This window comes from Panthera tigris, chromosome F3, assembly GCF_018350195.1.
Source record: "Panthera tigris isolate Pti1 chromosome F3, P.tigris_Pti1_mat1.1, whole genome shotgun sequence".
NCBI classification, from domain to species: domain Eukaryota; kingdom Metazoa; phylum Chordata; class Mammalia; order Carnivora; family Felidae; genus Panthera; species Panthera tigris.
In genome coordinates this window covers 36,241,937-36,268,564 of record NC_056678.1, presented here as the reverse complement: position 1 = coordinate 36,268,564, position 26,628 = coordinate 36,241,937, and the positions used below count along the sequence as shown (strand labels likewise).

Here is a 26,628-nt window from a genome sequence, read left to right as displayed (position 1 = left end):
ACTGTGTTCCTTATTTTCACAATTGGCGAAGATTTGCAATCCTTCTAAATCAAAACTAAACAAACTTTTCCTCTAAAGATCCAGATAATAAAAATTTAGGTTTTGCAGGCCAAATGATCTCTATTGCAACTACCAGACCTCCACTATTGTAGAAGGAGAAAGAGTCATAGACAATGTGTAAGTGAATAAGTGCAGCTGTGTTCCAATAAAATTTTATTTATGTACACTGAAATTTGCATTTCATGTAATTTTCAAGTGTCGTGAAATACAGTCATTTTGATTTTTTTCTTAACTTTTTACAAATGTAAAAACTATTCTTGGATTGTCGACTGTACAAAGGTGGCTGGATTTTGCCTGTGGGGCATAGTTTGCCCTCTGCTGCCTTTTATTAGCTCTTCATATTTAGCAGGTGTATAATCTGGTGAAACTTGCTTTTGAGGAAGTGAACTGCTATCCTGATATAACCTATATCAACCTAGAAACGATATCACTTTGCCACTGTGACTCTTATTATACTTTTCTTTGTAGGTACCACCTACTGTCTCCCTCAGTCCCCTGGGTTAGATAACCTGGACATCATCTGCAGTTCTCATTCTTCTATCACCTGCCTAGCCAGTGGTTGTTAAGGCTTGTAGGTTCTATTAGAATAACTCTTTCTAATTTGTCTCTACTGCTTCTGTTTTAATTTAAATTCTCATAATAGCTAACTTGCGCTACTGTAATAGCTTCCTCTTAGCTTTCTATCTCTAGTCTTGATCCCTTTTATTCCATTGGCCACTGTTTTCTAAAATGTAAATGGTGGCATCACCTCCTAGATTTGAGTCTTTCATTGGCAAACCAGGTACTTCCAACTGACTAATAGTGCAAGCTCTGGGACTATAGTGCCCAGCTCCGCCACTGACTAGCTTGTGTGACTTTGACCAACTTGCTTAATTGTTCTAAGCTCCAGTATCCTAATTATATAAAACGAAAACCTATTTTTATAGAAAACCTATAATAATAATAATACACTTCTTATAGGTTTTCTGGGATAATTGCGTGAGGTATTCTATATTAAAAGACTATGCTAGTGGCTGCAGCAAAGCGTTCAAACATTAGCTGCCACTATTATTTTTACTATGATTGAAGTCTTTTCTACTTCTTTCAACCTCTTCTTGTATTGCTTTTCTGATATGTATTTTTTATTCAGGCACATTGCAGTTCTGTCAACAGGCCACATGCCTCATGCCTAACTTCCACTTTAAGAGTCCACTCAAGTGTATTCCCATTTAGGAAGACTGTCCTGCCCTTTTAAGTGAAGTTAGCTGTCCCTTCTCCTTGTTCTCATTGCTGCTTAAATGTTGTATTTTTCCTCTATGTATTGTATTGTAATTCCTTTTAAGCTTCTGTACTAGACTGAGAACTTCCTAAGGGGTGGGGCCGTATCTCAATTCTGCATTCTCAATACCTAGCATAGAATCTGCAATACATACATAAAATAAATTGTGATTGAATGTGACTCCTAGCTTCTATAGGCACACAAGATAAAGTGTAACTTCTGGTGTAGAACTTCCAGATGTAGGTTTTATTGACCACCAAGTTCATAGCGTAGTACAGGGTACATAGTAGTTATTCAGTATTTGCTAAATGGATGTGATACTGAAGAACGAAATTTAACTTTAAGACAGTTCATTCATGGAACTTATTTCATTTTTAATGCTATTATTCTACTTTCTAACTTATTTTAGATTCATTAGTATATAGAACTCCTCATTCTAAAACAAGCAAAAGGACAAAACCCGTTGTTGCTGTGGCACAGTCTACTCTGACTTTCATAAAACCATTAAAAACAGGTAAGTGTTTACTATCTTTAAATTCACTGAAAAACTGCCATGGAATGAAGCATGAATGGCATTTGAAATGGAAATGAATTGATACTTTTTTGTTGCATTAAAGCCTCGAGGCATTTTAAAATGTGTATTCAGATAACAATTAGGATATTTTCTCAGACTTTGGTGAAATTGACTCAGGTAACAGGATTTTTAAATAACCAGGAAGTACAGCTCTACTTTTTCCCTTTAAACTTTGATTATATTTTGTACCTAAAACGCTTTCAACTGTTTGCACTAAATAGTGGAAAAGCGAATATTGTTCAGTGTTTTAAAGGTGGTTTTGCTAGGAAAAATGGTCTTTTGCTATATATTGCATAATAATGTAAAAGAGAACTTCTCATGCAATAAACCGATTGTATTCGTAGATATTCCTAGACACCCAATGCCGTTTGCTGCAAAGAACATGTTTTATGATGAACGCTGGAAGGAAAAGCAGGAGCAGGGCTTCACTTGGTGGCTAAATTTTATATTAACTCCTGATGACTTCACTGTAAAAACAAATATTTCTGAAGGTAAACATTAAATTAATGTTTAAGTTAAATAATACTGTTTTAACAGATAGTTTTTAACATGAATTTTCATTTTTTAAATTATACATATATATTATAGTTAATGGCATAGCTCAGTAATTCATTGACATGAATGCTAAAGATTCATATAAGTGAGAATTTTTAGGGAATTCTGTACTGAAAGTACTAAACTTTTTTTTTTTCTTTTTGCTTACCATTCTTGTTCATCAGCCAATTCAATTCCAGCCTTTCAGGGGAATGAGTTTTATTTTAATGCAAGTTCAGTCTGAATTAACAGTGAAACATGACTACTAAGAAATCCAATTCAATCTTAACCACATTAATAAAGTGTAATGTCCTGGTGAATAAGTCTAATAGCCTTACATGACCTGATCCTTTCAGGCATATTGTCTTCCCTTTTTTTTTTTCTTTTTTTGTCTCCACTTTCACATACCTTAGTTTGAGATGTGTGTAGGAAGACTACAGAATTTTGAGGAATCTTAAAACCAGTTGATATGGAGAAACATCTCAGTGTTTGTTCTGGAAAAGGGAAAACTCAGATGTAGAGCAAGATGGAAACATGCTGTCCTTCAAACATTTGAAGGCTTTTTTCCTGAGAGGAAGGGAAACTTGTGCTACTCTTGCATAGAAATGATAGGGATCAATCAGTTCAACTCAAGATAAGGAAGAATCTTTGTAAACATTTAAATTGCCAAGCCATCGCGTAGGCTGTCTTTAAGATGATAGTTTCTCCACTGTTACAGTGTTCAGGGAGAGGCCAGTCTATATTTGTTAAAGAACAATATATAGGATTTTCACAGTAAAAGCCCTTTGACTAGATATCTCTAAGGCTGCTTTTCTTTTTCTCCAGAAGTAAACACAGCCTGATACTTAGTTCTCTTGGGAGAAAATGTGTTTTATAAAATTTCAAATTGCATTTCAAAATTTAATTGAATTTTTTAAAGTCACATTCTTTAAGAGACTTTTTTTTGCTTTTAATTTATGCAGAAGATGGAAACAGCGAAACCAGTTAGGAGACTATTTTAGTCTAGGTTAGAGTTGATTGATAGTGTTGAACTTGGATAATAGTGGTGGGTAGCGCTAGAAGTAACTCTCAGGTTAGACTTGGGATCCATTTTGCAGGTAGAGCTCCAGGTTGCAATGATAGAATGGCCCACGTATTGAGTGAAGAGTGACACTCATGTTTTGAGACAGGAAAGAGAAGAGCAAGCTTGTAAGGAGCAGAGAAGAAATCCTATTTTGGCCATCTTAAATTGCATGTATTGCTGGATTTAAGGATATGGATCTATAGTTTCACCGGAAACATTCTTCCTTTTGTTTTTACCCAGTAAATGCTGCTACTCTTCTTTTGGGAGTGGAGAGTCAACATAAAATCAGTGTTGCTAGAGCTCCTACAAAAGATGAAATGTCTCTCAGAGCTTACACTGCTCGGTGCCGGCTGAATCGATTACGTCGGGCAGCATGTCGTTTATTTACTTCTGAAAACATGGTCAAAGCTATTAAGAAGCTTGAAATTGAAATTGAAGCTAGGCGGTTGATTGTTCGAAAAGATAGACACCTCTGGAAAGATGTGGGTAAGAAGATATAGAAATCTTGAGATTAGTTCGTTGAAAACACTTGAGATTTTGTATTTTAGAGTCAGATTTGTGCATGATTTCACTTTGCTGCCTACCATCTTATACACTTTAATATGATCAATATACATTTAAGAATGGATATATATTTAAATTAATTGATTTCATGTATGTGATTATCTCTTTTTTCCACTGATTTCTCTCCATAAAATTTTATTTATTGTCTCTATTTGATTAGTGGTCTGAGCTTACTTGCTTTTCACATGCATTTCAGGAGAACGGCAGAAAGTCCTGAATTGGCTGTTATCATATAATCCTTTGTGGCTACGTATCGGCCTAGAGGTAAGTATATACACTTCAGTTTTTGAAATGATATACTTTAAAAAAAGTATACTGTAAATTTTTTTTATTGTTTTTAAGACTTTTTATTATATACTTTTATTGTGTACTTTTTTATTATATATTCCTTTAGTAGACTTTTTATTGTATATTTTTAATAGATTCTTTAATAAAATATAGTTTCACTTATAAAGTCATTTGGTTAGTTTAATTGATCTTTGAGTATAAAATTTAAGGTCCTTTAATAAATACTCATTAGGTAATTAGATCATGCCATTATGTATTATTGCCATGTCATCACAAAAGAACTTTCCTGGTAGTTTTCTTAAATATCAATAGCTTGGTACTTGATATAATAACAGGTATAGTAAACTCTTTTTTGAGCTTTTACAAATGATCATACTGGGCCATTTTAAATATATTTCAAATAATTGAAGCCTCTTTAAAACCCAGTGAGGTGTGTATTATTATTTCCATTTCACTGACAAAACTGAACCTTAGATTTTAAGTAACATGCCAGATGCCAACTAATAGTCAGGATTTGAGACTATGCCAGTCTGATGCCAGAGTCCAAACTTGTAGCCATGTTGATGTAACTCTTCCCATAAAAACGTTGAATCTGAGTTTTTCACTTGGTGCATAGCTCAATAATACTTAGGATTTTAAAACTGAATGGAAAGGACCTTAGCAGTTGTAAACTAAAATTATGATTTTATTTAAAACATCCTCTCTGTGTTTATAGATTTCTTTCGTCTTTTACTGGTACACTTTTACATTTTCTTTAGGCTTTTTGCCATTGTCATGTGAGATATTCTGTTCTTCAGCTTATTCCAGGTGTTGGAATAGAATGATCTTTGGGACTGAAAGGAATTGTTAGCAATAATTTGGCTCTTATTTATCAAGAAGCTGTGGCACAAAGAGAACAAATGATAAGCTTACTGTGGTCATACAGCTGGATAGTGTCATTGCTAAGATTTCTTATTTCAGTTTAGTGAAATAAGTATCAACCAGCTCTGCTTCACAAGTCAAATGATTCTAGAACCTTAACTGGAGTATAATCCCTCTATTTGGGACACAGCATTTTGTGCCAAAGGTAAAAAGCAAGAGGTTTAGGTGGAAACTTAATGCCTTTTAAAACTTCTGCTTGGATATAATGTGCATATTCCACCGGCCAGAGCACATTATTTGGCCAAACACAAATGAACACGGACAGCAAGTCCGTGGCAGTTGGTGGGGATGTACAATCCTTTTAGAGGGAAGGGAGGGATGAGTCCTTGTGAACAAAATATTTTACCTCACCGCCACACCTTCAGGTTCTGGTAGTGGGCATAACCTTTGAGGATTTTAAGAAAACATCAAAGGCAAAAAACATAAGTAAATAAAAATGCAGTTTTTCTATTTTGGCATATACTTCCTATGCTTTTATCTCTGTATTTTGTTAACGTAAGGTTATAGGGTATAATTTGATATGTTTTTAGTTTTTTCTAATCACTTTAAAAATCATTAAACTAGGCATGTTGATGTTAAACTAATTTCGTATTTAAATCATTAATTATAAATGGATCTGAACTTCCCAAATTGTTATCTTAGATTATTTGCAGATGGGTTTCCACGTGTTGACTATTAGAAAATTTTGAATATTTTCGTTTCTGTTGTACCTTCATGATATACTTAGTGCGACAATTCTAATTGAATTTGAACAATATGCCTACGTTTGGTAGTTTTTGGGTTTTTTTTTAATGTTTGTTTCTTTTTGAGAGAGAGAGCGTGAACAGGGGAGGGGCAGAGAGAGACAGGGAGACACAATACGAAGCAGGCTCCAGGGTCTGAGCTGTCAGCCCAGAGCCCAATGCAGGGCTTGAACTCATAAACTATGAGATCATGACCTGAGCTGAAGTCAGTCACTTAATCAACTGAGCCACCCAGGCACCCCATACATTTGATAGTTCTTTAAAGGAAAACATTAAAATGTAAATATCACTTGTCAGATACTTAAAAATTTATCTTAGCCTTGAGCTTTTGCCTTTTTTCATCATATACCATATGCACTAAAAACTGCACAAAACATACACACAGTTTAAAGAAGTTATTTGGCACATATCATGTTATTTACATACTATTTAGAAAATAGAACATTAGAAGATCCTTAGAAGATCATAGTCTGCTCTCCCCCTCTTGTATCCCTTTGCTTCTTAAAGGTAACATAGTCTTGACTTTAGCTTTTAATTTCTTTTCAGACAATTTATGGAGAACTCATATCTTTGGAAGATAACAGTGATGTCACAGGGTTGGCTGTGTTTATTCTGAATCGCTTACTTTGGAATCCTGATATAGCCGCTGAGTATAGACACCCCAGTGTTCCTCATCTCTATAGAGATGGTAAGTAGTTCTGCCACCACCGCGTCCTTTCCACACTCTGCATAAATGCTGTCTTCTTATTCTTCCTGTCTCTGTTTAAATTTTACCTTCTTAGAGCTGCCAATATGAATAGTCAGTCTCTGTCTGTACTCTCTTCCCTTTCTTTACCCTCATCATTCCCCATCATTTCCTCCATCACTATAATTATTTTTACCTTTTTATTGTCTCTACTCACCCTGTCCCCAGAAGTAGGCAGTAAGGCCTGCAGAGATCATAGTAGTTTCAGTTTGCTGCCACATATGGCACCTAAGATGCTACCTGCATAGTAGGTGCTCATTAAATATTTGTTGCATGAGATAGACTAAATCACTTGATGCCTCTGTTTCCTCCTCTATGAACTGGAAATATTAAATGATACCTGCCTCATAGAGTTACTATGAGTAGTACATGAATTCATATATATAAAACACTGAGAAAGGCACATAGGGTTCTATTTATGCTTACTATTACTTTTCTTTATTAGCACATTGTTATCGTATTTTCAGGTGAAACTTGTCTTTCACAGATTAACTTGCTGTGCTTTTTTGTACTTCATTGAAGGTCATGAAGAAGCTTTGTCTAAGTTTACATTGAAAAAGTTGTTGTTGTTGGTTTGTTTCCTTGATTATGCCAAAATCTCCAGACTTATTGATCATGATCCTTGTCTCTTCTGTAAAGATGCTGAATTCAAGGTATAGCTTTCATTTCTTTTATATCTCACATTTAAGACTTTTGCTTGTTTCTATTGTGTATTTTCTCCTTAAAAACTTTGAAGTTTCCCAAAGAACAGTAGTCTGGAGTGGAATAGTGTGTAGTCCGTCTTACTAGTAGTTCTAACCCCACCTAACCTAATGATTGACCTTTCACCGGCACACCCTATTAACTTTGATTTGAGAATCAATGAAACTATACTTCTGAGGAATTAACTTCGGGTTGGGGAGAGATTTCACTCCTAATTTAGCATATTATCAAATTAATACAGGGGCGCCTGGGTGGCTCAGTCAGTTGAGTGTCTGACTTCGGCTCAGGTCATGATCTCACGGTCCGTGAGTTCGAGGCCCGCATCAGGCTCTGTGCTGACAGCTCCAAGCCTGGAGCCTGCTTTGGATTCTGTGTCTCCCTCTCTCTCTGACCCTCCCCCGTTCATGCTCTGTCTGTCTCTGTCTCAAAAATAAATAAACATTAAAAAAAATTAATACTAATTTTTGGAGTCTATTATTATGAGTAATTTTTTCCAAGGCCTTAAATTGGAAATAGATGTTCATTATTACTGTATGGTATAAAACCGACATTTTTTTCTTTAAATGTTTATTTGTTTAGTTTGGGAGAGAGAGAGAGAGAACACATGCAGGAATAGTGGAAGAGCAGAGAGAGAGAGAGAGAGAGAGAGAGAGAGAATCGCAAGCAGGCCCCGCACTGTCATCACAGAGCCTGATGTGGGGCTCAATCTCATGAACTCTGAGATCATGACCTGAACTGAAACCAAGAGTCAGACACTTAACCAACTAGGCCACCCAGGCACCCCCTGACATTTTTTTTTTTTTTAATTTTTTTTTTTCCAACGTTTTTTATTTATTTTTGGGACAGAGAGAGACAGAGCATGAACGGGGGAGGGGCAGAGAGAGAGGGAGACACAGAGTCGGAAACAGGCTCCAGGCTCCGAGCCATCAGCCCAGAGCCTGACGCGGGGCTCGAACTCACGGACCGCGAGATCGTGACCTGGCTGAAGTCGGACGCTTAACCGACTGCGCCACCCAGGCGCCCCGACATTTTTTTATACTACCATTAATTTTACTTTATTTCTATATGCTCAGAAATTTAAGAATTTGTTATTATTGTAAACAAAATTATAATTTTGGAATATAATACCTGCAACTTGTTTTTCCGTAGACTAGTAAAGAAATTCTTCTGGCTTTTTCACGAGACTTCCTAAGTGGTGAAGGTGACCTTTCCCGTCACCTTAGCTTTTTGGGATTACCTGTTAACCATGTGCAGACACCATTTGATGAATTTGATTTTGCTGTTACAAATCTTGCTGTAGACTTGCAATGTGGAGTGCGTCTTGTGTAAGTATAAGAAATAGAATTATTTTCCTTAATGGAATAGACTAAAATGTTCTAGAAAACACTTTTCTGTATATATACAGTCTTTCCTGCTCTTTCATATAATGCAATAAATTTCAGGATTAAAAAACTGGGGGTAAGTATCTCCAACACTTTGGTAAAATGTGTCAATTTTAAACCATGTCTCCTGTCCACAGTTTTTTTTCCATGCTGGCAGTGACTAGGGTCACTGTGAGTAGGAACTATTGATGCCCCAGAATAGGAGTTGGGACAAGCATGGAACTAATTAAAATATCAAACATTTAAGTATCACGTGTATCATCAATGATTTCATGAGTACTCCATCACTTGGGACCAATTCTAGCAGTATTAATAACCTTGTTTTACATATGAGGAAAAGTAAGATGAAGTGACAGGCCTTGCCCAAGTTTTATATCATGATATTGAGACGTAAACTCAGGATGTCTGGCTTCAAAGCACACAGCATCTGTCAGTAACAAACTAGAATCTTCGAAATTGGCTGTTATGTGAATTCAGTGTGCTGTTCCTGCTTTGGGAGGAGTGGTCGTGAGCATGGTACTATAGTTGACCGCTTTAAGATGTCCACATTGGAGACATTTGTCTTATTTCTAGGAAACTCTCCAAATTTATGTTACGTTTGACATTTGTGAGGAAGGGATCTCTGGAAAAATCCCCACTTCTTCAAAAGCAACATACATGTCACATGCTTCCTTCTAAATTAAATTTCCATGAACATTCTTTTCTGATCATATGTTCTCACAGCAAGGTAATAGCTTTTGAACTTTATTGTAGCTTTCTCTTACTTGAGCAGTTTCCATAGAGGCTAGCGCATTGGCTGAAAATGTTTCACATGTTATTTTTGTATTTAATTTGTTCATTTCATAAATCCAAGCCGCCACATCTGTTTTCTGGCCAATAAGAATTCACATTTTTAGACTTTTTCCACTTTCCAGGAGGGGCAGTGATTGGTTTCATGTTTAGTGCTATTTTCCACAATGAAAGACATTTTTTATGTTTTTACAAGAGTTACTGAGGACTTAGCAGTATTGAACATTGATGCTTTTTATTTGATCAGAACCTCTCACTAGTTAAGAGACTTGACCATGCATACCAGATTTCTACTTTCCTCAGTGTCAGCAAAATGATCATAGATCTTTCAAGTTACTTGAGAATGCTTGAGAATGGTTGATGTACTAATGCCATAGGTGATGAGGTGGTCTACTGCTGCAGAAATGCTTCATATGTTGATTGGGCAGTTGACCTGGAATGATCTTAAGTTGCTTTCTAACCTTTAGAAATTATGGTTCTATAAACAATTCTGCCAAATTTTAGCTATATATAATAATCCATTGAAGCTTGCTTTTTCTATAGAAACACTGATTATTGTCTAGTAGATAAAATACTAGTGACCTAGATGATATTAGGGGTTTGAATTTAAATTGGAGTATATGTGTCTTTTTGAGATAGGTGTTCATATTTTTACAATAATCTGGTGTATATAACAGGATGGCTTTGGAGTTTGATAAAACTGAGTTTGAGTTCTGATCTCAGTTCTGTCATTATTAGCTATGTGACCACAAGCAATTTACTTAATTTGTCTGGGCTTTGGTTCCTTCATCTGCAAAAAAGTGGGATAATAATGCCTGATTGTGGGATTTGCTATGAGGACTAAGAAAAGACAGCACGTCCTTGATTTGAAGAACACAGTAGCCCCTCCATAAATACGCTTTCTCCTTTCCTTTCCCTGTAGAACTCTGTTATTTTGTTCATGTGTTCATTTATGTGTGTCTCATCTTTTTTTTTTTTTTTTACATTCTGTTCATAGACCTCAAACCCCAGGCTTAAAATGAGAATGACTCTTATTTGCTAACTATGAAGCAACAGTTTTCAGATAGTTTTTTGGGATCTTTCTAACCTAAAATTCTTTAAATGTTGGAAATTTATGTGGGTGATAACTGTATTTAAATAAATTTCATCTTACGTATATATTTTATTTTGTTTTGTTTTTGTTTTTATATGTGTGGGGGGGGGGAAGTTAAGTTTATTTGTATTTATTTTGAGAGAGAGAGGGAGAGAGAGAGAGAGAGCACAAGCCAGGGAGGGGCAGAGAAAGAGGGAGAGAGAAAATCCCAAGCAGATCCCATGCTATTAGCATGAAGCCCGATACGGGGCTCAATCTCACAAACTGTGAGAATATGACTAGAACTTCACCAACTGAGCCACCCAAGCACCCCTTTTTTTTTTGTTTTTTAAAGCAAAGTTAAGTTTATTTTTTCCTGTGATAAGGACAATCATACACTGACAGATTCTTAGCATCTCAGTGTGGGGAAGGTAAGGACAGGATATTTATGACATTTTGGGATATGGTTTGAGACCCATCTTTTGATGCAGGGGGCTTTTCCTATATATTTTTATATGACAGTGTCATCTGAAAATTCCTTTATTGTTAGGCGAATCATGGAACTTCTCACACGGGACTGGAATCTCTCAAAGAAACTCAGGATCCCTGCAATAAGTCGTCTTCAGAAGATGCACAATGTCGACATTGTTCTTCAAATTCTTAGATCACGAGGAATTCAATTAAATGATGAACATGGTAAAAATTGAGTCAAGATAAAAATTTTTCTTCTCACCAAAAATTGATATATACATAGATTGTGCTAACAAACTGATTTCATTTACAGGAAATGCAATCCTATCTAAGGATATTGTGGATAGGCACAGAGAAAAAACTCTTGCGTTACTTTGGAAAATAGCATTTGCTTTTCAGGTATTGTACATTTTGTAAATTTTGCACTTTTTGTCAATTTTCAGTACTGATTTATAGAAGCATTTTGCATCAGATGAGGACTAGCAAAATTACTAGGCTTTATTCTGTCCCAGGAACTGTGGTAATTGCTTTATATATATTCCAATTTAATCTTCACAACACCCGTGTAAGGTAGGTGTTGTCATTACTTCATAGGTAAGAAAACTAAAGCTAAAAGTTACCTTATCGATAGGAAGCAGAGACGAGACTAGAACCCAGGATCGTGTGGTCCCAAATCTTCTGCATGATTCACGTGACACACATTAACCACTATGCATTCCACTGCTTCACAAACTATGTTTACCTTAAGGAAAAAGACTAACTTTTGTGGGTTACAAATGACACATGAAAAACATAAAGAGACTTATCTTTTTTTGTGTGTTTCAGGTGGATATTTCCCTTAATTTAGACCAGTTGAAAGAAGAAATTGACTTTTTAAAACACACACAGAGTCTGAAGAAAACAACATCTGCACTGTCATGCCATTCTGATGCTATTATCAATAAGGAAAAAGACAAAAGGAATAGTGGTTCCTTTGAACGATATAGTGAGAGCATAAAGCTGTTGATGGATTGGGTAAATGCTGTTTGTGCTTTCTATAATAAAAAGGTAAGTTTCTTTGTTTTGTTTTGTTTTGTTTTGTTTTGTTTTGTTTTGTTTTACTTCAGTGTCTTTAAATACATTTTGGTTAAAGTCAGACTTCAATTCCTAAAATATTTCATTGCATTTCTTAAATAATTTAGTTTATATATGAGCAAACTTGTCCTCAAATGAGTGAGGATATTTTCACTTACTGTATTTAATCTGTCACCAATTGCGTAATGCACGATTACTAAGAACAATTGTTCTAGTCAGGAGTTTTAATAGGAGACACTTGTATAAAACTGGGACACCTAAGGATCACACCCTTTTTATAAAGGTAAATTCAAATAAACCCCTCATGCAGGAAGGATCAATAGAGAACCTGACCGCTGGGTACAAGGAGGAGGAAAAAATCTAAGTTGAGTGTTTTATTAGACTGATACTATATTTCTGTGTGAACTATACCTTTAATTGTAAATATGTAAAAATGAATAAAATATCTGGTAGGGAATATGAAGTCAGAAAAATGATACAGAATACATGTAGCTAAATATAGTAAAGTATTATATCTTGAACGACTCTGGTTATAGAAAAAAAGTCAGATAGATGGATCATCTTCTACGTTTTAACTAAATATTAGAGAGCCACTAAAGATTAGCGGGGAGTGTGTTCCAAACCTTTCTCTTAACTTCTGGTGTTGCTGGCAATCCTTGGCATTCCTTCACTTCCAGATACATTATTCCAATCTCCACCTCTGTTCTCACATAGCATCTTCCTGTGTCTGCCTCTGTGTCTCTCTCCATATAAGGATACCAGACATACTGATACTGAGAACCCACACTACTGCAGTATGACCTCATCTCAACAAATTAAATCTGCAATGAGTCTATATCTGAATAATGTGACATTCTCGGGTCCTAGGAAGGACGCGAATTTTTTGAGGGATCCTATTTCTCCCAGCACGATAATCAAAAAATTTTTTTCATGTTTATTTATTTTTGAGAGAGAGACAGAGCATGAACAGGGGAGGGGAAGAGAGAGGGAGGGAGACCCAGACACGAAGCAGGCTTCAGGCTCTGAGCTGTCAGCACAGAGCCCAACTCAGGGCTCGAACTCATGAAATCCGGAGATCATGACCTGAGCCGAAGTTGGACACTCAACCAACCGAGCCACTCAAATTTTGTTTTTGAAATAGAATTTTATAATTGAGAATTTGGCTATAAATATAATATTCTTCTAGGTCCTATTAACCCCTAATGTGATATTCTCAGCTATTAAAAGGAAATATGGACCATAAAACCACTAATAACCTGTGTTACTATATAATCCCAGCTGATTATGCTTCTGGTATTTCCATCAGGTGGAGAATTTTACAGTGTCTTTCTCAGATGGTCGTGTGTTATGTTACCTGATCCATCACTACCATCCTCACTATGTGCCTTTTGATGCTATATGTCAGCGTACTACTCAGACCGTGGAATGCACCCAGACTGGATCAGTGGTGTTAAATTCATCCTCTGAATCTGATGGAAGTTCTCTGGATTTGTCTCTTAAAGCACTTGATCATGGTTAGTCCCTTTTGGCTGATGAACGTTTCAAGTTTTTTCTTTGCCGTGTGAGATTTTTGACTGGACCTGTCTAACCTCTTTTTTATTTGCATAGTAGAAAACACTTCAGAACTATACAAAGAACTGCTAGAAAATGAGAAGAAAAATTTTCAGTTGGTCAGGTCTGCAGTTAGAGACCTTGGTGGAATACCTGCTATGATTCATCATTCAGATATGTCCAATACGATTCCTGACGAAAAGGTAAGTAAAAGAAGAGTTTCTAGCTAAGAATAAGTCTCAGAAGGTGACAGTAAAAGTTGCACAATCTCTGTTAAACATCTGCTTTCATCTCTTCTGTTGTCTCTTAGGTGGTTATTACCTATTTGTCATTTCTTTGTGCAAGACTTTTGGATCTTTGTAAAGAAACAAGAGCTGCTCGACTTATACAGACAACTTGGAGAAAATACAAACAAAAAACAGACCTAAAACGTCATCAGGTACTACTAAAAAATGAAAACACTGTAATGTGAATTGTACTTCGCAAAATGCCAGTTGGTTGATTCCTGATAGGATTTTTACGTTTTATTGATGTGTGAAACTATGGACATAATTTTAGTAATTGTGTGTGTTTTGAGTTAGGGATGGATATTTCTCCCTAACTCCTGATGTTTGCTTCAGTGGATGTGTCTTCTGGCCGCTTTCCCCAGGTTTGCTCCGGGGGAAGTAGAATAACTTACTTCCTTTGTAAATTTGTAAAAGTAAACTCAGGAGACCTGACTTAGCATTTGCTTCTTCTTGGAATCTAATGTATCTCCAGGGAACAGGAGCTTTCCATGAGGTTTTCATGCTGTGTTCGGGGAGGCTTGGTGCTGGAGTGCGCCTTGGGTCTAGGCGTCTAGTGTCTGGTTTTGCAGTTCAGTTAGCCAGTTCATTCTGTCTGTCATGAAACTGTTTTCCAGTGTTTTCTGTATTAGTTTATTTATTTTTTAATGTTTATTTATTTTTGAGAGAGAGAGTGGGGGAGAGAGAGAGAGAGACATGGAGCATGGGGTGGGGGAAGGGCAGACAGAGAGGGAGACACAGAATCTGAAACAGGCTCTCGGCTTTGAGCTGTCAGCACAGAGCCCGATGCGGGGCTTGAACCCACCAACTGTGAGATCATGACCTGAGTCCAAGTCAGATGCTTAACTGACTGAGCCACCCAGGCTCCCCTCTTTATTAGTTTAAAAGTGGTACTTTGGTTTCTGTTGTTTTATTTCTCAAGATATTTAGGACCTGGGCATAGGGATAGGAATGTTACTTATTATTTCCCTTTGTGACCCTAATACTATACAACTTTGTAAACAGAAGTGATTTTTTGAGTTTCGAGAAAAATGTGATTTTTAACCATCTGTTAAGTGGTGTTGATCAAGTTGAACAAACTATTTTAGTCCTTTTTTCTACCTACTCCTTCCACTAATAATACCATATTCACTTATTTGGAAAATCAAACAAAATAAAATGAGCAACCATGCTTGATACATTTATCAGGTATTTCAGAAATACATTCCACCCGATACTGCTCCTCAATTTTGAGTTGCTGTGCATTTAGGATAGAGTCCTTAATAACTCTATAAAAACAGTTACATTTTGGCAACTCTTACACATACCATGTATTTTGTCATAGTTTATCAGACTCAGAAATAACATTAATTGAAATTTGCTTTCACCCTACTCAAACTCTTGGTAGTAACTTTTGGGAGCTAGGCAGTGGCTTATACTCACAAATGGTCTTTTTTGCTGCCGTATCTTCTTTGTGCCCTCTTTTGCCCTTCATCTTCTCAGGATCTGCCTCCTTGCCCACATATCCCTTCAAGGATAACTTTTGTACTTTTGGAAGCTTGTAGGAGAATTGCTTTAGGAGAGTTTTCAGCGAAGACCCTTTCCTGGCTAGTTCTCAAATTATTTCATTAATTCTGTTTATATGATATTAAATAAGATATTTAAAATCCCAAGAAACAGATATTTATCAGAATTTGTGGGGGGTCGGTGAGTGGCAAATGAAATCTTCCGAGATGATCTTGTTTTAAGAAGCTATAAACTGCAGAGATTTCTTAGCTCTTTGCTGGTGAGATCATTTTTCCTGATTTACTTCTTTGATATCAGTAGTAGAAATTTCCCTATGTTTTAGAGACCACTGCTTTTCTCCTTTCTCAGGTGACCATGCTCCCTCTCTTATACAATGATGCTAACACCCAATTATATCTTTTCATTTGCTATTTGGGACATTAAGCAGTAGGTTCCCTGTATATTCTCATAGAAATATTATAAGTTAATAAACCTATAAATACCAACTTGAGATAGCTGATTTTTCAGGTGTTGTAATTCGTATAAACTATCCATTGAGAATAGAATGGCTCAAGTTCTTGCAGAGACAAGTGAAAATTGACTAATGGCCCAATTACCTAATGAATGAAGCAGGATTGTCCAACGGTCCCCTGACCCGTTCTACCATTTAGTTCTTCCCGTCAAAGTGTCGGCACAAACTGCAAAGCAAAGTAAATCCCTGTGTTTGGCTCATATGCAAGGTAAAATAAAACAAGCCTGTAACAGGTTGGCTGTTGGCTGTCCAACAGCATAGGATTTAAAATGATGACGTGGTCTAATTTAGAAAACAGTCAGTGACTGCCAGCATTGGAACTTTCACCATCAGTTTGTATAAGTTTTCAAAGTTGCTGATTTCATCACATGTTCACCTCCTTGAATTTGTCTACTTTCCATCTGTAGCTTCCCTAATGTCACATAAAATTATTCCATTTACTTTGCTTGAGATTGAGATAGCCTTCAAACAGGAAAGTGTCAACTTACCTTAGCCTACTATATCTAAGAATGCCCCTTGCTCTTAGAACTTTTGACTCAAATGCAACTTTTGACTCCATTTTTAAGCTAATAGGAAATTCCTTTTTAAACCCAGATTTTAAAAATTGTGGTGAAGAACACATATCATAAAACTTACTGTCTTAACTTTTTTCAGCGTACAGTTCAATAGTGTTAAGCGTGTTTACATTGCTATGAAACAGAGTTCCAGAATTTAACTTGCACAACTGAAATTGTGTTCATGAAATAACTCCCCGTTTCCCTCTCCCCCAGCCCTGGAAATCATCGTGCTACTTTCTATTTCTATGAAGGGTGACTATTTTAGATGCCTCATATGTGTGAAGTCATGCGATATTTGCCCTTTTGTCAGTGGATCATTTCACCTAGTGTATGTCCTCAAGGTTCATCCATGTTGTAGCTTGTGGAAGAATTTCCTTCATTTTAAAGGCTGCATAGTATTCCGTTGTGTGTATATACCACATTTGGTTTATACATTCACCTTTCACTGGGCATTTGGGTTATTCCCACCTGTGGGTTCTTGTGAATAATGCCTCTGAACATGGGTGTGTCTCTTTGAGACTGTACTTTCAGTTTTTTGGAATATGTATCCGGAAGTGGGATTGCTGGGTCATATGGTAGTTTCAGTTTTAAATTTTTTTTGAAGAACTGCCATACTATTTCATTGCATTTTACAATCCCACCAATAGTGCATGAGGATTCCGACTTCTCCACATCCCTGCCAATACTCGTTAATAGTACAGAGATATCTCATTGTGGTTTTGATTTGCATTTCTCTGATAATTGGTGTTGTTGAGCATCTTTTCATTGGTGTGTTAGCCATTTGTATGTCAGGCTATCGGATATTTCTGTTGTTGAGTTATAGGAATTCTTTATATATTCTAGGTACAAGTACCTTATTACATATATGATCTGCAAATATTTTTTTTTCTCATTCTGTAGATGGTTTTTCTCTCTGTTGATTGTGTCCTTCGCAGAAAATAATTTTTTTGTTTGATGTAACCCCATTTGTCTACTCTTTGTTTTTGTTGCTTGTGCTTTTGGTGTCATCCTATAAATCATTGCTAAATCCAATGTTAATCAAATTTTTCTCTATGTTTTCTATAAGTAGTTTTATAGTTTTAGGTCCTGCATTTAGGACTTTAGTCCATTGGGAGTTAATTTATATGGCATAAGAAAAGGGTCTAACTTCTTTCTTTTGTATATGGATATCTAGTTTTTCCAGCATCGTTTACTAAAGAGACTGTTCTTTTCCCATAGATCATTCTTGGTACCCTTGTCAAGAATCATTTATCCACATATATGAGGGTGTATTTGTGGCCATTGGCTATTCTGTGCCATTGGTCTATATGCCTGTCTTTCTGCTAGGACCACACAGTTTGATTATCGTAGCTCTGAAATATGTTTTGAAATTGTGGCAGGGGGGATGCTTTTAATTTGGCTATCTGTAGCCTTAAAGTCCATATGCTTCACATGGGACTTACTGACAGTGATATTAGATGGCTTACTCAGTTTGTTGGACATAATTCCGCAGCCCAGTTTTAGAATTGTCTAGTCTTTTCTCACTCAGAAGTGATCTAATATATGACTCTCACAATTTGTTAGTATTTGTTTCAATCCATTAACTACATTTTGCCTTTCTTAGAGTGGCAGTTTGATCCCTTCCGTAAGTGAATGTGTTCCCATACTGTGCGGTTTCCACTCAACAACTGATTAGGATTAATTAATAACTAGAACCTATAGCTAATATCTGTGTAGAGCCCACCCTTGGATGGTGAGCTGTCCCATTTAGCTAAAAAGAGGTTGTCACACATGCTATAAATTGTTCTTGCCATAAGAGGGAATGACTTCTATTCTAGTTTCCAGTTCAGGTAACTGAAATGATAAATCTAGCCTTGAAGAGTTTGGCAAAGTGATTGCCTAGTTCAAATCCTGGTTATCTTACCAGTGGACTGACAATCTACTTGACTGCTCTGTCTCAGTTTCCTCATAGTCATAAAATTAGTACCTGTTCATCTGCTCTTATAGTTGTGTGAGATTTAGATGAACCATTCATGAAGTGTTTAGAATGGTGCCTAGTGCCTAGTAAGTATTTAACCTATGTTGTTTTTCTTAGTAATGCATTATTAGGAGTCACGGATCTAGAGACATGTAGGGTACCAGCCTATAGTGCTCCCAGGGTAGGTGGCTCCTCTTTGAGCACCTGTGCTGTCGGGCATAGGTCCTGATACCACTTCTCATAATCCAATATTCTTATCTTTTGAGTGTCTATGCTGTAAAACCGTTGTAGCCTGTGCTAAAAGTGGTATTTTGCTGCTTCTCTCTTTTTGTTAATTCTTTTGTTCAAGTTGTAACAAAACAATACTATATTCTATTGTAAGGCATTTTGTTTATTTTAGGGTCTCTTCCCCAACACCACCCCCCCCCCCCAGTCCACCTCTTTTTAAAAAATCAAACATGAATCTGGGCCATAATCTGATAAACATACCATATTTAAATTGCCTTTACATTTATTATTGACAATCTGTGGTATATCAAACATGTGTATGATCTTTATTTTAGACTTATATTTACTAGGAATTTTTGTTTCATCCTATAAATATATATGCAAATCCACCTATCGGACCATTCATCATTCCCAGAATTATCTTTACTCCAAAGATGAGCCTGTCTTAAGTCTGAGGAATGTTTTATTTTCAGGATCAATTTGATTAATATTTAACAAATTATTTTCTTACAAATAATGGTTTAAGGTCTTAAGTAATTAAGTTTTTGATTCATATTTGCTTGTTTTTGTTTTTTGTCTTCTGTTTGTTTTTTTTGTTTTTTTTTAGGAGAGAGACAAAGCTGCAAGAATCATTCAATCAGCTGTAATCAGTTTTCTATCTAAACAACGATTGAAAAAGGAGATTAATGCAGCATTGGCCATTCAGAAACATTGGCGAAGACTCTTAGCACAAAGAAAGTTATTAATGTTAAAAAAGGAAAAACTAGAAAAAGTTCAAAATAAATCAGCATCAGTTATTCAGGTATAGAATCCTGGTATTTTGAATTTAAAAAGTTTTAATGACATTTTTAAGAAAGAAAGTAAAATATAAAGTTTTAAAGTATCTCTTAGGCTTTCGTGTTTTTCTCGTACTTTAACAAATATTTAATACTTTCCTACTACCTACTACTATGATCAGCATAAGGCTCAAACAAATCAAAATGCTTCCTTTGTTTTGAAGGAGCGAATAGTCTTAATTCTTTACCCCTTCTGTCTTTGTTTTATATTAGAGGTTTGCAGTCTTCTCCATGGGACATGCTGACCCACTGTACCATTTTACTTTGTATGTCCACAAACTCTACCATGCTCTTTTTTTAATCTTTACTATGAGTCCTGGAAACTTCTTTTGGGATAAATGTGTGCGTTTTCCTCTGTAGCCCACTTAGTTGGTATATAATGAAATATTACTTATAATCTATATATAGAATGCCTATGTTAGTTTCCTGCTTAGAAAAAATTTTTAACATATCTACTTTGCATAATAGACATATTCCATTCCCCATAACTTCGTGTGAGGTTTTGATATTAGATTCTATTTTGATAACATTGGAGAGGTGTACTATTTAAATTTGCCCTATGTAAATGTCATTGAAGCTTCACCCCATAATTTTATATTTTATAGATTCGGAAATTTTTGTGTCTGGCTACTACTGTTGATAAGTGAAGGATTCTGATTTAACAAATTATCTTTTTTGAACCATTTTTAAATGTGAAATATTACCCATAGAAAATTGCACAAAACACAAATGTAGAGCCTGATAGTTTTTCACAAAGTGAATACCCATGTAACCACCACCTAGGTCAAGAAATAGAATATTGTCAGCTTCTCAGAAGCCATTTCTCAGTCCATTAGCTTCCTCACCCCAGCCCAAAGTAACCATTATTCTAATATATGCTAATCATGCCTTTTTTCTACACATCTTCTTTAAACACTATCATTTTGTCTTGCCTGTTTTTTTTTTTTAAATTTTATCTAGATGGGTCCAAACAATGTAAATTCTTTTATTCTACATTATTAAATTTGTGATATTCATTAGTGTTGAGTTTAACTGTGGTTTAACTTTCAGTCTCTAATATTCTGTAATTTACTTATAATATTTTAATTATGCATCTCTTTATAGTAAGAGAAATAATGTGCTGTACACATTATTTCTCATCAGACTGAAGAGTAGAAACAGAACCACAATTGACACATAGTAAAGGAATAAGGCAGTATCTGTTGAAAAATCTTAGAGGGTCCCTAACTCTCCTCACCCATGGGTGGGTGTGCTTGGACCAAGCACAGGTGCATAACAATGGGCAGTGCTAATGGAGACAGAGGTACCTCGCCCCTAAAATGTTTTCCTTATGTGTAAGGAAAATTCATCTGCAGTAGGGAATTCTTCCCCAACCCTCACCCTGACGAAGGAATTAGGGACCGTGGGTAGTATGAGAAGGAAGCAACCTTGGCTATTCAAGAAATAAACAGTTTGTCATTTCTCAGATCTTTTCAGAATACTACTTTTTGACCATGAGTCTATAATTCCAAAATTTGGGAAGAAGTAATTTTATTTTTAATGAGAAAAATGAGAGTGATCTGGCTCACTTGTTTCTCAAATTCCTGTGTTTAAACTATTAGACCTGAACAGGGTCCATCACGTAAACAGTTTCCAATCATTACCAGATAGCTTAGCAGTCTTGATATTAAGGAGAAAAAATACAAAATCTAAAGGTATATTTATAGGAAATTACTTAGAATCAATAGATAGCAGAATGTCACTATAATTTTATTTTGACTGTTTCTTATATGTTATTCTAATAGAACATAAACTTGCTTATATTTCTTATGTTTCTGAAACACAGATGCAATATAAATACCATTAAGATTGAGATCATGATTTCTGAATTGGCTACAGCTGTGTCAATATAGAAACTACATAACTACAAACATAAACAAAAACAAAAGAGACAAGTAATTTCCAAAAATATATTGTTTTTTTAATTTAACTTGTTTATTTTTAAGCAAAATATTAGGAAAAATACTTGCAGAGGTGTTAAGTATAGAAAGTTATGTCTGTTTTACTTTGTGTCCTTTCTTACATTTCAGAGGTATTGGAGAAGATATTCCACTAGAAAACAGTTTCTGAAATTGAAGTATTATTCAGTCATCCTGCAATCTAGGATAAGAATGATAATAGCAGTTACTTCTTACAAACGATATCGTTGGGCTACAGTTACAATTCAGAGACATTGGCTTGCTTATTTAAGAAGGAAACATGATCAACAGAGATATGAGATGCTAAAATCATCATCTCTTATAATCCAGTCTGTGTTCAGAAGATGGAAGCAACATAAAATGCAATTACAAATAAAAGCTGCAATAATATTGCAAAGAGCTTTTAGAGAATGGCATGTCAGGAAACGAGCTAAAGAAGAAAAATCTGCTGTTGTCATACAGTCATGGTATAGAATGCACAAAGAACTACAGAAATATATTCACCTTAGATCTTGTGTTGTTATCATTCAGACAAGGTTTCGGTGCCTTCAAGCCCAAAAGTCATACAAAAGAAGAAAAGAGGCTATACTGACTATCCAAAAGTTCTACAGAGCACATCTGAAAGGAAAGACTGAGCGCGCCAACTATTTGCAGAAACGGGCTGCAGCCATTCAACTACAGGCTGCTTTCAGAGGGATGAAAGCTCGTAATTTACGCAGACAAATTAGGGCTGCTTGTGTTTTTCAGTCATACTGGAGAATGAGACGAGACAGATTTCGATTTCTAAACCTTAAGAAAATTACTATCAAATTGCAGGCACAAGTAAGAATGCATCAGCAATTACAGAAATATAAGAAGATAAAGAAAGCTGCCCTTATAATTCAGATTCATCTTCGAGCTTCTATTTTAGCCAAGAGGGCTCTAGCATCTTACCAGAAAACCCGTTCTGCTGTCATTGTTCTACAGTCTGCATATAGAGGGATGCAAGCCAGGAGAAAGTTTATTCACATCCTCACATCCATTATAAAAATTCAATCATATTATAGAGCTTATATTTCCAGAAAAAAATTTCTGAGACTGAAACATGCTACAGTAAAGTTACAGTCAATTGTCAAGATGAAACAGACTCGTAAACAGTATTTACATCTGAGAGCAGCCGCACTATTTATCCAGCAATGGTACCGGTCCATAAAAGTGGCTGCACTAAAGAGAGAAGAATATGTCCAGATGCGGGAATCTTGTGTCAAACTGCAAGCTTTTGTTAGAGGTCACCTCGTTCGAAAGCAGATGAGGTCACAGAGAAAAGCTGCTGTTTCACTACAATCTTATTTCAGAATGAGAAAGATGCGGCAGCACTACCTGGAAATGTATAAAGCAGCTGTTGTCATTCAGAATTACTATCGCGCTTACAAAGCACAGGTCAGTCAGAGGAAGAACTTCCTGCAAGTTAAAAGAGCAGTTACTTGTGTGCAGGCAGCTTACAGAGGTTATAAAGTACGCCAGCTAATCAAACAGCAATCTATAGCTGCTCTTAAAATTCAAACTGCTTTTAGAGGCTATAGTAAAAGGAAGAAATATCAGTATGTGCTTCAGTCTACTATCAAGATTCAGAGATGGTACAGGACATACAGGACTGTTCGTGATGTAAGAATGCAATTTTTAGAGACAAAGGCAGCTGTGATTTCTCTCCAATCTGCTTATCGTGGCTGGAAAGTTCGAACGCAGATCAGAAGGGAACTTCAAGCTGCAGTGAGGATTCAGTCTGCTTTTAGAATGGCCCAAACCCAGAAACGGTTCAGATTGTTCAAAACAGCAGCATTAGTCATCCAGCAACATCTGAGAGCATGGAGCGCGGGAAAGAAGCAACGTATGGAATACACTGAACTCCGTAACGCAGCACTGATGCTTCAGTCTACGTGGAAGGGAAAAATAGTGAGAAGGCAGATTCGAAAGCAGCACAAATGTGCTGTCATCATACAGTCATACTACAGAATGCATGTGCAGCAAAAGAAGTGGGACATCATGAAAAAAGCTGCTCGTCTGATTCAAATGTATTATAGGGCGTACAGGATTGGAAGGAGACAGCGTCAGTTGTATCTGAAAACCAAAGCGGCCATAGTCATCATACAGTCTGCTTACCGAAGTATGAGAGTAAGAAAAAAAATAAAGGAGTACAACAAAGCGGCAGTCGCTATACAGTCTACATATAGAGCTTACAAAGCCAAAAAAAACTATGCAACCTACAGAGCTTCTGCTGTTCTAATTCAGAGATGGTATCGAAATATCAAAATTGCAAACCGTCAACGTAAGGAATATCTTAATTTAAAGAAGACAGCAGTTAAAATTCAAGCTGTTTTTAGAGGTATTAGAGTGAGAAGACGTATTCAACACATGCACACAGCAGCCACTTTCATTAAAGCCATGTTTAAAATGCATCAAGCAAAAGTAAGATACCACAAAATGAGAACAGCAGCTGTCCTCATTCAGGTAAGATACAGAGCATATTGTCAAGGTAAAATTCAGCGTGCAAAGTACCTGACAATTTTGAAAGCTGTTACTGTTCTTCAGGCAAGTTTTAGAGGAGTAAGAGTTAGACAGACTCTCAGGAAGATGCAGAATGCAGCAATACGCATTCAGTCCTGTTACAGAAGATACAGACAGCAAACGTATTTTAATAAGTTAAAGAAGGTAACACAAACAGTACAGCAGAGGTACCGGGCAGTGAAGGAGAGAAACGTACAATTTCAAAGGTATAACAAATTAAGGCATTCCGCCATATGCATTCAGGCTGGTTTTAGGGGGATGAAAGCTAGAAGACACTTAAGAATGATGCATTTAGCTGCAACTCTGATTCAGAGGAGATTTAGAACTCTGAAGATGAGAAGAAGATTTCTGTCTCTCAGGAAAACCGCTCTTTGGGTTCAGAGAAAATACCGTGCAACTGTTTGTGCAAAGCATCACTTACAACAATTCCTGCAGTTACAAAAGGCGGTCATTACACTCCAGTCATCATACAGAGGATGGGTGGTAAGGAAAAAGATGCAAGAGATGCACAGGGCTGCCACTGTCATCCAGGCAGCTTTCAGAATGCACAGAGCACACGTGAGGTACCAGGCCGTGAGACAAGCCTCCGTTGTAATCCAGCAGCGACACCAAGCGAACAGGGCTGCCAAACTGCAGAGACAACGTTATCTCCGACAAAGACATTCTGCCCTGATCCTTCAGGCTGCATTTAGGGGTATGAAAGCGAGAAGGCATTTGAAAATGATGCATTCCTCTGCCGTGCTTATTCAGAGCAGGTTTAGGGGTTTAGTGGTAAGGAAAAGATTTGTTTCCCTCAAAAAAGCTGCTGTTTTTGTGCAGAGGAGATATCGGGCCACCACGTGTGCCAGGCGTCACTTGCATCAATTCTTGAAAGTACAAAAGGCAGTCATTACAATCCAGTCATCTTACCGAAGACTGATGGCAAAGAAGAAGGTTCAGGCGATGCACAGGGCTGCAGCTCTCATCCAGGCCACTTACAGAATGCACAGGACGTATGTTACCTTTCAGGCTTGGAAACATGCCTCAATTCTAATTCAGCAACATTACCGAATATACAGAGCTGCAAAACTGCAAAGAGAAAATTATGTCCGACAAAGACATTCTGCTTTGGTCATTCAGGCTGCATATAAGGGAATGAAAGCAAGACAGCTGTTAAGAGAAAAACACAGAGCTGCTATCATAATACAAAGCACATATCGAATGTATAGACAGTATCTTTTTTACCGAAAGATTCAGTGGGCCACAAAAGTAATCCAAAAAATATATAGAGCAAAGAAGAGGAAAGCACTTCAACACGATGCACTTAGGAAAGTAGCGGCCTGTGTTCAGGCAGATTTCCAGGACATGATCATAAGGAAACAGATTCAGGAGCAGCATCAGGCCGCCACTGTTCTTCAGAAGCATCTTAAGGCCTCCAAAGTAAGGAAGCATTATCTGCACTTCAGAGCAAAAGTAGTCTTTGTTCAGAGGAGATACAGAGCACTAACTGCAGTGCGTACCCAAGCGGTCATTTGTATACAGTCTTCCTACAGAGGCTTTAAGGTCCGAAAGGATATCCAGCGTATGCACCTGGCTGCCACCCTAATTCAGTCACTCTACCGAATGCATAGGGCCAAACTTGATTATCGGGCAAAGAAAACTGCCGTTGTTCTTATACAGTATTATTATAGGTCATATGTCAGGGTAAAAACGGAAAGAAACAATTTCTTAGCACTCCAGAAATCTGTACGAATTATTCAGGCTGCTTTTAGAGGCACGAAAGTTAGACAGAAATTGAAAAACCTATCTGAGGCAAAGATGGCAGCCATTGAGAAGCGATCTGCATTCTGCCGCCACGGAACTGAAACTCCGTATGAAGCTGTGCAAAGCTCAGCACTTAGGATTCAGAAGTGGCATAGAGCTTCTCTAGTTGCTTGTTCACAGGAGGCAGAGTGTCATTCCCAGGGCAGGGCTGCAGTAACGATTCAAAAAGCTTTTTGTAAAACGGCCACAGAAATATTGGAAACACAGAAGCATGCTGCCCTACGAATTCAGTCCTTCCTTCAGATGGCTGTGTATCGGAGAAGATTTGTCCAGCAGAAAAGAGCTGCTGTAACCCTACAGCAGTATTTCAGGACATGGCAAGCAAGAAAGCAGTTTTTATTGTATAGGAAAGCAGCATCGGTTTTACAAAATCACCACAGAGGCTTTTTGTCTGCAGAACCTCAAAGAGAAGCATATTTACACGTTAGGAGCAGTGTTATCATTATTCAAGCTAGAACAAGAGGATTTATACAGAAACGAAAGTTTCAGAAAATTAAGGATAGCACCATAAAAATCCAGGTACTTGTACATTTAAATGTAACGCTTGCATTCTTTCCTTAACCAATATTTGTTAGATTTATAAAATGAGTTTAAGCAGATCATAAAACATAATACTTAGTTTACATGACCATTTCACTTTTCTTCCAAAATGG

General features: G+C 36.7%; 1 protein-coding gene across 5 annotated transcripts in view; it reads left to right on the top strand.

Moving 5' to 3' along the window:
* ASPM (assembly factor for spindle microtubules) overlaps positions 1–26,628 on the top strand; it is a 52,099-nt gene that overhangs the window by 8,996 nt on the left and 16,475 nt on the right. For 2 of the 5 annotated variants that reach the window (XM_042976982.1, XM_042976984.1), the window contains exons 4-18: positions 1,728–1,832; positions 2,237–2,383; positions 3,730–3,975; positions 4,250–4,317; positions 6,552–6,693; positions 7,273–7,403; positions 8,602–8,777; positions 11,246–11,391; positions 11,480–11,565; positions 11,992–12,213; positions 13,547–13,754; positions 13,849–13,994; positions 14,102–14,230; positions 19,442–19,636; positions 21,740–26,494. In XM_042976982.1, the coding sequence (XP_042832916.1) occupies positions 1,728–1,832; positions 2,237–2,383; positions 3,730–3,975; positions 4,250–4,317; positions 6,552–6,693; positions 7,273–7,403; positions 8,602–8,777; positions 11,246–11,391; positions 11,480–11,565; positions 11,992–12,213; positions 13,547–13,754; positions 13,849–13,994; positions 14,102–14,230; positions 19,442–19,636; positions 21,740–26,494 (6,902 nt within the window). The remainder of the gene's footprint in view (positions 1–1,727; positions 1,833–2,236; positions 2,384–3,729; positions 3,976–4,249; positions 4,318–6,551; positions 6,694–7,272; positions 7,404–8,601; positions 8,778–11,245; positions 11,392–11,479; positions 11,566–11,991; positions 12,214–13,546; positions 13,755–13,848; positions 13,995–14,101; positions 14,231–19,441; positions 19,637–21,739; positions 26,495–26,628) is intronic. The other 3 variants (XM_007096276.3, XM_042976985.1, XM_042976983.1) reach the window with 3 other exon arrangements.